The following is an 11,459-nucleotide window of genomic DNA, read 5'->3' as shown; positions in this document are numbered from 1 at the left end:
AATAGCTCCTGGCAGGCACAGGGGACCATATGGGACACCGGGATTCGAACCAACCACCTTTGGTCCTGGATCGGCTGCTTGCAAGGCAAACGCCGCTGTGCAATCTCTCCGGGCCCAAGGATTAGACATTTTTAACTCATAGAAAAGTCTATATTGAGTGAGAGACAAAGGAAACAAGGGTGTCTGGACCCTTACAGTTGGACCTCTGAACGCTGGATACGGGTGGAATCTTGCCCATCATATGCATCTCCATGCATAGACAGGGTCAAATCCTGGCACCAGCTAAGTGTTGATTACCTGATGTTCTCTTTTCTGTTTCTGGATCTTTGGACCTACATGAAGGTGAAGGTGGTTGGCGAGAGACCCTGAAATGACACTACCCCAGGAGGATGGAGGATGGTTCGGGATCTGCAGGTTTCACAATATCCAGTGGTGCCAGGGTGATGATGGACGTGAAGGAGTCTCCCATCCTAATGCTAGCTAGCCACGTAGCCTTAGTGGCCTGGTGGCTGCGGGGGCAGGCTTGTGCGCAGGCGCAGAAGACAACTGGAGTCGCACCTGCGCAGGGGAAGAACTGGGGGTGGAGGGGAATGGGTGGAAGGTAGTGGTGGGAGGGGACACGTGCCCTACAGTCGCGCAGGCGGAAGAAAAGCGCACGAGGCTCCTGTCACGCATGCGCATTGGCACCGGATCTCCACTGCGCATGCGCAAGAAGACAGTGGGAGTCGCACCTGTGCAGAGTAAGAATGGGGGAGGGGGAATGGGCGGAAGGTAGCGGTGGGCGGGAACACGTGCCCTGCAGTCGCGCAGGCCGAAGGGAAGCGCACGAGGCTCGCCGTCACGCATGCGCATTGGCACCGGGTTACCAAAGCGCATGCGCAGTAGTGATCCGGCGCGCTGCGCATGCGTGACGGCGTGTTGAGGAGCGTGAGGCGGCAAAAGCCCGAGGGCGACGGCATGAAGCGGGTGAGCTGGCAGGTGGCCGTGGGCACGGCCGTGGGCCTGGCACTGGCGCTGGAGGCTGTGCCGGCCTTGCTGCGCTGGCTGCAGGGTCGGAAGAAGCGACGCCCGCGGCGCGAGGTCCTCTTCTTCCCGTCCCAGGTGACCTGCACCGAGGCGCTGTTGCAGGACTCAGGTGCGGCCCCGAGACGGAGACCTCCACTAGCGGCGTCCGCAGCGTCGGCGCCCTCCGAGCCGGCCGTGGGCTGCCCGTGCAGCTTGCCTCACGGCGAGAGCTCGCTGAGCCGCCTGCTGCGGGCCCTGCTGGAAGCCAAGGCCACCCTGGAGCTGTGCCTCTTCGCCTTCTCCAGCCCGCAGCTGGGCCGCGCCGTGCAGCTGCTGCACCAGCGCGGGGTGCGCGTGCGCGTCATCACCGACTGCGACTACATGGCCCTCAACGGCTCCCAGATCGGCCTCCTGCGCAAGGCGGGTAGGTGCTGGGGGGCCTGGGGGCCGCGGGGGTGTCCCCGTGGGCAGCGGTTTGGGCCTGCGAGCCCGACAGGTGTGGACGCTGGGCTCCATTCAGATTCCCCCGGAAGTTGTTCCTCGAAGATTGTGCCTTTGATGCTCACTTCTTGGGGGGGCCCACAGTGACCCCCTGAACTGTGGCCCAGAAGCGTGTGCATTGGCTGACCTGGAAGTAGAAAGTCATTTTAGGGAAGTCTGGCCCTGTTTCTGGCTCTGCGCTGGCCTTGCCCTTCCTTGATGGACGTTAAACTTAAACCCTTAAACTTAAATCTATTTGGAGATTCAGCTTAATCGTTGAGGATGCTCACGAGCACTCTTTGTGTTGCTGCAATGCCATGCCATGCCCAGTGGGTGCTCAGAGCTTCTCCTGGCTCTATGCTCTGAAATTACTCCTGGCAGGCTCGGACCTGGGTGAGTGGTGACATGCAAAGCAAACACCCTTACCCGCTGCTATGGCTTCGGCCTCACAGGACACTCTTACTGGTAGGCATGTGCTAGCTCATGGCTGTTGACAGTTAAATTGACTTTTTAGAAGACAGTCGTAGCATTTACCTTCCCCATCACCTTCTGATTTTTGGACCACACTTGCAGTGCTCTGCTCATAGCTGTACTGGGGTGCCAGGTTCTCTTCTAGCATACAAAGCATGCACTCTAGCTCCTGAGCTATCTTTCTAGCACCAAGTAGAGACATTTAATGAACCTTCTTTTATATGGCTTAAACTTAAGCACCCAGCCCCTCTCACATCCATCATCCTTTCTTTCCTCAGCTCTCTATGAAAAATTTAGTTTTTCATATTTAGTTAGGGACAGGTTGTGTTTGGAACATTGCCTTCTCTAGAATTCTGTAGGACCCCATTCACACACATCAATTGATAGTAGCTCTTCTTTTTTTTTTTTTTTTTTTTTTTTGGTTTTTGGGTCACACCCGGCAGTGCTCAGGGGTTGCTCCTGGCAGGCACGGGGGACCATATGGGACACCGGGATTCGAACCAACCACCTTTGGTCCTGGATCGGCTGTTTGCAAGGCAAACGCCACTGTGCTATCTCTCCGGGCCCGATAGTAGCTCTTCTTGGGTTTTGTTGTTGTTACTTTATTTAAACACTTTGGCTTACAAAGTTGTTCACAGTACAGTTGTTTCTGGCATTCAGTGTTCCAACATCAATCTTACCATCAATTTAACATTCCCTTCATCACTGTCCCCAGTTTCCCACCCACCCACCCACCTCCAAGCTGTCCCCTTGATAGGCACAACATGATTTATTTTATATTGCTTGTTAAAACTAAATGGCTGGGCCGGGCGGTGGCGCTGGAGGTAAGGTGCCTGCCTTGCCTGCGCTAGCCTAGGACGGACTGCGGTTCGATCCCCCGGCGTCCCATATGGTCCCCCAAGAAGCCAGGAGCAACTTCTGAGCGCATAGCCAGGAGTAACCCCTGAGCGTCACAGGGTGTGGCCCAAAAACAAAACAAAACAAAAAAAAAAAAAGAAAAAAACTAAATGGCTAATAGTATTACCAAAACACACTTAAGTAAAAATAAATTTGTGAACATTGTTATCACAATGAAGTCATTAAGTCATTGTCTGAAGGTTTATTAAGCTGTTCATTGTTAGCAAGCATTTTGTGTTGTTTTTGTTCATTGAGATTAATTGGTTTCTATGCTACTTTGACATTTAATTTGGTTTGCTCCTCTTGGGGTGTCAGTATTTGTTGTCTTAATTAAAGAGTCCTGGGGTTGGTGTGGGGATGGTGAGGCCTTTTTGGACTTGACCCGGCTCTGGCGGGTTTGAAGGTGGCAGGATGAGGACTGAGAGATTCACAAAGCATTCAGATGAAGTTTCAGGAGTCAGCCAGCTTTATTTCACAGTCCCTACCGCCATGTACACTTCCTCACATGGCCTCCATGCTGTCTTTTTCCTAGCAGCTACTTCTCTACTCCTTCTGCCTCTCTCGGCCTTTGTCTCTCTTTCAGCTGCTTTTACCAGGCTTCCTAACTGGCTTCTAGGCTGACCAACTCCCTCTGGTGATGTTCCTGCTGCTGCTGCTTTGATGACACCGAGTTGCTGATGCTGCATCCTATGCTGTATCTCTAATGATGATGGCGGCTCTTTCCCGCTTCTCTCTCTAACTCTCCTTCTTATCCCCTCTCTCCCCCCACCCTGCAGACTCCTCTACCCGCCCATTTCAGGTGTGGGCAGTTATGATCATTCAGGTGGGATAAATGAGTTGGGGGAGGGGATACCCACAAGTATTAGGGAATTTGGAGGGGTCACACAACCATGTGCGTGGCATTGTACGCCAGAAACTCAAGGATCAGGGGCCGAAGAGATGGCACAGCGGTAGGCATTTGCCTTTCATGCAGACAACTGGAGAGGGACACGATTTGATTCCTGGCATCCCATATGGTCCCCCAGCCTGCCAAGGGTGATTTCTGAGTGCAGAGTCAGGAGTAACCCCTGAGCACTATTGGGTGTGGCCCCCAAACCAATCAATAAATAAAAAGTTTATTTATTTATTTTTTTTGGTTTTTGGGCCACACCCTGTGACGCTCAGGGGTTACTCCTGGCTATGCGCTCAGAAGTTGCTCCTGGCTTCTTGGGGGACCATATGGGACGCTGGGGGATCGAACCGTGGTCCGTCCTAGGCTAGCGCAGGCAAGGCAGGCACCTTACCTCCAGCGCCACCGCCCGGCCCCAATAAAAAGTTTAAAAATAAAAAGAAACTCAAGGATTTGTAAGGTAGGGCCTATGAACTTATATGCCAGTGGCTTTGGGATGTGGATGTAGCTCCTGGGTCCTCCAGAAGTACAAGACTTGGGGGAGGTGCCCGCCTCCACTCCTAGAAGATCCCAGAGTTTTCAGCCTAAAACCAGTATACCTGGAATTTTTGTTTTGTGTCTCTGCAGAGATTAGTTGGGAAGTTGACATAGCATCTCATTTATTTTTTGCAGCATTTACCCATAGCTGCTTGCTGGCCAAGGCCCATAGTTTATCAAGATTGACAGTTGGGGAGACACTCTGAATCGTTTTGTTAGCATTTCCAAAGTTCCCTGAGTGATAGTTGCCAGAACTGATTCTGGGGTGATGATTCTCTGGTGGCTTCCCAGCCACTATTTTTGTTCTACACTTTTCTATTCGAAAATGTAAAAAGCTTTTTTATTTTGGGGCTATATTTGGTTAAGCTCAATGCTGACTCATGGCTCTCTGCTCAGGAAGTGGTCCTGATTGTGCATGCCAGAGATCAAACCTGAGTTGCCTTCTGTACTACTACTCTGGCCCCTTCAGTAAGAATTTTTATATTTTTATATATATTTTGGGCGCCACACTCAGTGGTGTTCAGGGGTTACTCTTGGCTCTGGGCTTAGAAATCGTTGCTGGCAGGCTTGGGGGACCATATGGGATGCCGGGAATCAAACCGGGTCTATACTGGGTAGACTGTGTGTGTAAGGCAAACACCCTGCCACTGTGCTATCTCTCTGGCCCCTTTATATATTTTTATATGCCCGTATTTGCCATTAGCAGTCCCAAGTGTCTAGGGCACTGTAGTGAAAAAGAACAGGTCCTGGTAGGAAGTTAACTAAAGCCAGACTATTTAACTTTATTATAGTACAGAGAGGAAAAAGAAGTGGGAAGTATATGAGCCAGTCTTAGTGATCTGAGAAGGTACCTTCAACAAGAGCTGTTGGAAGGGGCCCGGAGAGACAGCACAGCGGCGTTTGCCTTGCAAGCAGCCGATCCAGGACCAAAGGTGTTTGGTTGGAATCCCAGTGTCCCATATGGTCCCCCGGGCCTGCCAGGAGCTATTTCTGAGCAGCCAGCCAGGAGTAACCCCTGAGCACTGCCGGGTGTGGCCCAAAAACCAAAAAAAAAAGAGCTGTTGGAAGGACAGTGATGGGCTGAAGTGATAGCACAGCAGCTAGAGCATTAGCTTTGCAGATGGCTGACCTGGGTTCTGCATCCCATATAGTCTCCTGAACCCACTAGGAGTAATTTCTGAGTGCAGAGCCAGGAGTAGCCCCTGAACATTGCCAGGTGTGGCCCCAAACCAAACCAAACCAAAGCCAAACAAAACAAATGCTGAACTGTTTGCAGAAGAATATCAGCAACTCCCTCAGTCAAAGATAGGGGGAGTAATGAGGAGAAGCCAGGGCACACTGGTGTGGAGGCAGGTTTGATGCTGGTGTCGGGTAACTATTGGACCCTTCTGAGAGACAGGTAAGCCTTGGAAGCTGGGTGGAGGATAGAAGGGACTTGAAGGCCTCTCGAAGTTGTCCAGGTTCTCTTAGGAGGTATTGAAAACGATCTCAAACATTGCACGGGACACAGCTTCTTTTTTTTTTTTTTTTTTTTTTTTTTCCTTTTTTGAACCTGGCAGTGTTCAGGGCATAACAGGGATCGGGACTGGACACAGGGTTTCCACATACAAAGCATGTGCTCTAATCCTTTGAGTCAGCCCAATACATGCTAAAAAGAAATGATTTGCTTATCTGAAATCTCAATTTAATTTGGAAATCTTGTATTTTACTTGCAACATCTGGCAAAATCTACTGCAAAACCACTATCTTTTTTAGTGGTTTTATTTTTAAGCAAATAATTAGGGAGGCTGGCTTTATTCAAGTATTAATTTTATTTTTATTTTTTAATCTTTATTTAAACACCGTGATTACAAACATGATTATAGTTGTATGATTACAGTCATGTAAAGAACACCCCCCTTCACCGGTGCAACATTCCCACCACCAATTTCCCAGATCTCCCTCCTCCCCACCCCCCTACACCTGTACTCGAGACAGGCTTTCTACTTCCCTCATTCATTCACATTGTTATGATAGTTTTCAGTGTAGTCATCTCTCCAACTGCACTCATCACTCTATGTAATGAGCTTCATGTCCTGAGCTGTACCTACCATCCCTCATCTCTCTTGTCTCTGAGATACTGTTAAAAATGTCCTTCATTTTTCTTAAAGCCCATAGATGAGTGAAACCATTCTGCGTCTTTCTCTCTCCCTCTGACTTACTTCACTCAGCATAATAGATTCCATGTACATCCATGTATAGGAAAATTTCATGACTTCATCTCTCCTGATGGCTGCATAGTATTCCATTGTGTATATGTACCACAGTTTCTTCAGCCACTCATCTGTTGAAGGGCATCTTGATTGTTTCCAGAGTCTGGCTATTGTAAATAGCGCTGCAATGACTATAGGAGTAAGGAAGGGGTTTTTGTATTTTTGTGTTCCTTGGGTATATTCCTAGGAGTGGTATAGCTGGATCGTATGGAAGCTCAATTTCCAGTTTGTGAAGGAATCTCCATATTGCTTTCCATAAAGGTTGTACTAGACGGCATTCCCACCAGCAGTGAAAAAGAGTTCCTTTCTCTCCACATCCCCACCAGCACTGCTTGTTTTCCTTTTTTGTGATGTGTGCCAATTTCAGTGGCGTGAGGTAGTACCTCATAGTAGTTTTGATTTGCATCTCCCTGATCATTAGTGATGTTGAACATCTTTTCATGTGCCTTTTGGCCATTTGCCTTTCTTCTTTTTTAAAGTGTCTGTTCATTTCTTCTCCCCATTTTTTGATGGGGTTAGTTGTTTTTTTCTTGTATAGTTCTGTCAGTACCTTGTAAATTTTGGATATTAGCCCTTTATCTGATGAGTATCAGATATTATCAGAGAAGGTTCCTCAGACATATAACCACCTCGTTTTTGATAAAGGAGCAAGAAATCCTAAATGGAGCAGGGAAAGCCTATTCAACAAGTGGTGTTGGCACAACTGGTTAGCCACTTGCAAAAAAGCGAACTCAGACCCCCAGCTAACACCATGTACAAAGGTAAAATCCAAATGGATTAAAGACCTTGATATCAGAACTGAAACTATAAGGTATATAGAACAACATGTAGGTGAAACACTCCAGGACATTGAGACTAAAGGCATCTTTAAGGAGGAGACAGCACTTTCCAAGCAAGTGGAAGCAGAGATAAACTGATGGGACTATATTAAGCTGAGAAGCTTCTGCATCTCAAAGGAAATAGTGCCCAGAATACAAAGGCCACCCACTGAGTGGGAGAAATTATTCACCCAATACTCATCAGATAAAGGGCTAATATCCAAAATTTACAAGGTACTGACAGAACTATACAAGAAAAAAAAACAATTTTATTTTTCATTAAAAGAATAGTGCGGCCAAGGCAAGCGCCACCTTGTGCCACCACTCTGGCCTCTAAAATTTTTTTTAATTTTATTTTGACCAAAGTGAATTACAAATATTTCACAGTAATATTTTAGCTACATAGGGACATTGAATCAGGGGCATTTCCACCACCAGTGTTGTCCTCCCTCCTTCCCTGTTTTCAGCATGTATCCCATATCCCCCTATTTTGCCCCCCGGGCCTGCTAGAATAAGTGGTCTCCTCTGTGTTTAGCTTGTAGATTGGGTATCGATTCTGTTGTCATTGGCTTTGGGTTTGGTGTTAAAGTCTGATCATTTTTTAAATTTTTACTCAATGTTCATATGCCTGCTTGATCTTGGTATCATTCATTATTTTCCTCTCAATTTATGAGGCAGAACAAGATGATTCAAGTTATGTGGTTCTGTTTGAAGGAAAGAAAAAAGGGGGGGGGGCAAAAATCAAACAAACAAAAATTTTAAATTCTTACTCATTTATCAAAGATGGGAAGGCCTAACAATTTTCTGCCTGACAGGAGTTTGAAAGTCCAGGTAGATGGCAGCGGTTATGGTACTGTGATGAAGGAGATGGGGCCTTGTGAAGATTCAATTTTCTGTCAGATCTTTTTCTGCAAATTGGGATGCAGGCAGCACTGTGCCAAGCAGGCTGCTTCCTGGGGCTCAGGTTTTTCTCTGAATCCCTTAGGGCCTCGTTTTTCCTCTCTCCTCTTGGATCATCCCCTTCCCCTACAGAATGGGGTGCAACTCCTTACCTCCTGATACAGAAGTGAGTTTAAATGTGTGGTGGTACAGTTCGTGACTTGTGTGTTTTGTTTTGTTTTTTTGGTTTTTGGGCCACACCTGGTGGTGCTCAGGGGTTACTCCTGGCTGTCTGCTCAGAATTAGCTCCTGGCAGGCACGGGGGACCATATGGGACACCGGGATTCGAACCAACCACCTTTGGTCCTGGATCGGCTGCTTGCAAGGCAAACACCGCTGTGCTATCTCTCCGGGCCCTCGTGACTTGTGTTCTAATGGGATTGTTGATGGGCTTGTCTGGAACCAATACCTCTGCAGGGTTATACTGACTGATTTAAATTCTAGAATTGTGGGTTGGTAGAACTCCCCACATCAGAGGGCAGGAGAATCAGGAAGATTCCCCAACTATCTGAAAAAATAGATGCTTCTGTTCAGTAGGCTCTGCTGTAGATCTGAAAATGCTAGGAAAAACAATTCCATATAAATCATGGTAATATTGTTTTCAGGCCTTTTCCATCTCATTAAAACAATCAAAAAAGCCTTTTAACTGGGGCCAGCGAGGTGGCGCTAGAGGTAAGGTGTCTGCCTTGCAAGCGCTAGCCAAGGAAGGACTGTGTTTCGATCCCTCAGCGTCCCATATGGTCCCCCCAAGCCAGGGGTGATTTCTGAGTGCATAGCCAGGAGTAACCCCTGAGCGTCAAACGGGTGTGGCCCAAAAACAAAAAAAAATTAAACAAACAAACAAAAAAGAACCTCTTAACTTTGTCAAATTACACCCCAGAGAAACAAATCTATTTTCAGATATTAGGGAAATATGTAAATGTGTGCTACTAGTCTCAACTACCTGCTTCCTACTTTAGGACTATTACTGTTCTCCAAATCCCCATATGGGAATATTCATAATTCCCTCAGTGTTTCTACTTGTGGTTACTTCCACTCCCTGCCTAAGCATGACAAGATTCATCTTTCCCTTAAATTAGAAGGAAACAAACTGCGAGGAAACAGACTCACTTGGACATTAGAGCCACAGTGTGTCTGGTTACTTTGTGGTGAAGATTAACTTGTTGTTCTTGCAGGTATCCAGGTTCGCCATGACCAAGACCTCGGCTACATGCACCACAAGTTTGCAATAGTGGACAAGAAGCTGCTGATAACCGGTTCTCTCAACTGGACCACACAAGCCATTCAGAACAATAGAGAAAACGTTCTGATTATGGAAGATGAAGAGTATGTGAAGCTTTTTCTGAAAGAATTTGAGCGTATCTGGGAAGAGTTTAACCCTACAAAGTATACCTTCTTTCCACAGAAGAAAAGCCAGTGAAGCTATGTTCTCCGCTTGGACTTCAGAGTCCAAGGCAAATGAGGCAAATGATGATTCACATGGTAAAACTGATGTCTCTGGTCAAACTACACCGAACTTTCAGACTGAGAAAGGGACTCCAGAGCAGCCTTAGCCCACAGGAGCTGCTCTGGTTTGGGTGCTGGATGTTGCCTTCTACATGAGAGAATCCTTACAATTAGAGAGAAATTCAACACTAAAGTCTTGTTCACCAAAACACTAAAGTAAAGAATTGTATTATAAGTGTTTAAAAAGGAAAAGGAAATAGCTGACAGTTCAGGTCAGTTGTTTTGGGTTACACCTCTCTGCTTTCTCCTTCCACTAAGTCAGTTCAGCTACAGCTGCTTACTCATGTGCTTTGTGGGCCTATGGGGTCTCAGTTTAGAGTGGAAGGTTTTTTCTGTTGCTGCACAGAAAAGTGATAAAGCCCGTTAACAGGGTTGAAAACTTGATTCCCTTTCCTAATTTATAGATAGTGTCATGCTTTGGCCACTTTCACCAACTCAGCTCTTTCCACATCTTCTAAAAATGTTTCCTCTTCTCCTTGGATAAGCCGGGGCCCGCCCTGTCCACTAGTGTTATCCCCACACTGAAACTATTGAAGGTAGCAGAGCCTTAATCCCTGTTGTCATTAGCTCCTTCCTTGCTTCTGAGTCATAAGGGATTAGAGGCATGGCATGCTCCTCATGAGGGCAGGGGTTAGCGCCTCCCCCTACCTCCAACTGTGGTCCCTTAGCCTTGCAGCGGCAGCAACACAGCTGTGTTCTTATCTTTGTTTACTTGCGTAGCTACACTTAAAAGCAAGTGCCCATGAGCATTTCCTTCCTGGAAGGTGTCCTGTTTTGTGTGGTGAAGTAGGGTTTATTAGGAAGGTCTATAAGGGACCAGAGCTACAGCTTTTCCTTTTTATTTTTTAAAGAACATTTTCACGGTTAGGGTCATTTTGTTCCACATTTAGTAGTGACCTGAACAACTGTATTTGTGGACTGGACTTATCTAGCTGCATTTCTAGCTGTTTTTTTTTTTTTTTTTTTTTATCATGAGTTACCTGAGCATATGAAGGAGAAAACTAGAAGAGACCAGTTTTAGGCTGTGGTACTTCATAGAAGTATTCTTTTATTTATTTTTTGAATTTTGGGTCACACCCAGCAGAGCTCAAGGGTTACTCCTGGCTTTACGCTCAGAAATTGCTCCTGGCAGGCTCAGGGGACCATTTGGGATGCTGGGATTTGAACCACCATCCTTCCGCATGTGAGGCAAATGCCTTACCTCCATGCTATCTCTCCAGCCCCCATAGAACTATTCTTGACCAAACATTTTACATTTACAGCTAATTAGAACAGGTATTACACATTTGTAGTTCCAAATGGTTTTCTTCATCATGAATATCTTTGTAAATACATAACTCAAATCCCATCTGAATAACTGTTGGAGACTGTTTGGCATAACTAAAAGCCCTTTATTCTAAAATTAAAATGGAGTCTCTGAGAGTCTGAGCAAAAGTGCCAGCCTGAGCTGCTAGCAAAATGTGGCCTTTGCCCTTGGACCTAAAGAAAAGGGGAGTCATTGCATTCCTCAGAGCTAGGGGAGTCAGCCACAGGCACCAAGATGCCCCCATAAAGATAGAGGCTGGTGGGCCTAGGCAGAGATTAGATCTTATACTTTATTGCTCTAACAACTTGGCCTCATGATTGATGAATGCCAGCTTCGTGATGTACAGCCTTGTTAATTTT

The 11,459-nt window shown here is 46.8% G+C and overlaps 1 protein-coding gene across 1 annotated transcript; it reads left to right on the top strand.

Moving 5' to 3' along the window:
* Positions 1 to 942: 942 nt before the first annotated feature.
* PLD6 (phospholipase D family member 6) lies at positions 943 to 9,957 on the top strand. Its single transcript, XM_049776952.1, has 2 exons — positions 943 to 1,429; positions 9,464 to 9,957. Exons 1-2 carry the CDS (start codon positions 958 to 960, stop codon positions 9,706 to 9,708), a joined length of 717 nt encoding a protein of 238 aa, XP_049632909.1. The 5' UTR covers positions 943 to 957; the 3' UTR covers positions 9,709 to 9,957.
* The last annotated feature ends 1,502 nt before the right edge of the window (positions 9,958 to 11,459 follow it).

Source organism: Suncus etruscus, chromosome 7 (genome assembly GCF_024139225.1).
Source record: "Suncus etruscus isolate mSunEtr1 chromosome 7, mSunEtr1.pri.cur, whole genome shotgun sequence".
Classification (NCBI taxonomy): domain Eukaryota; kingdom Metazoa; phylum Chordata; class Mammalia; order Eulipotyphla; family Soricidae; genus Suncus; species Suncus etruscus.
The sequence above is the reverse complement of the archived record's forward strand: the minus strand, read 5'-3'. Positions and strand labels throughout refer to the sequence as shown.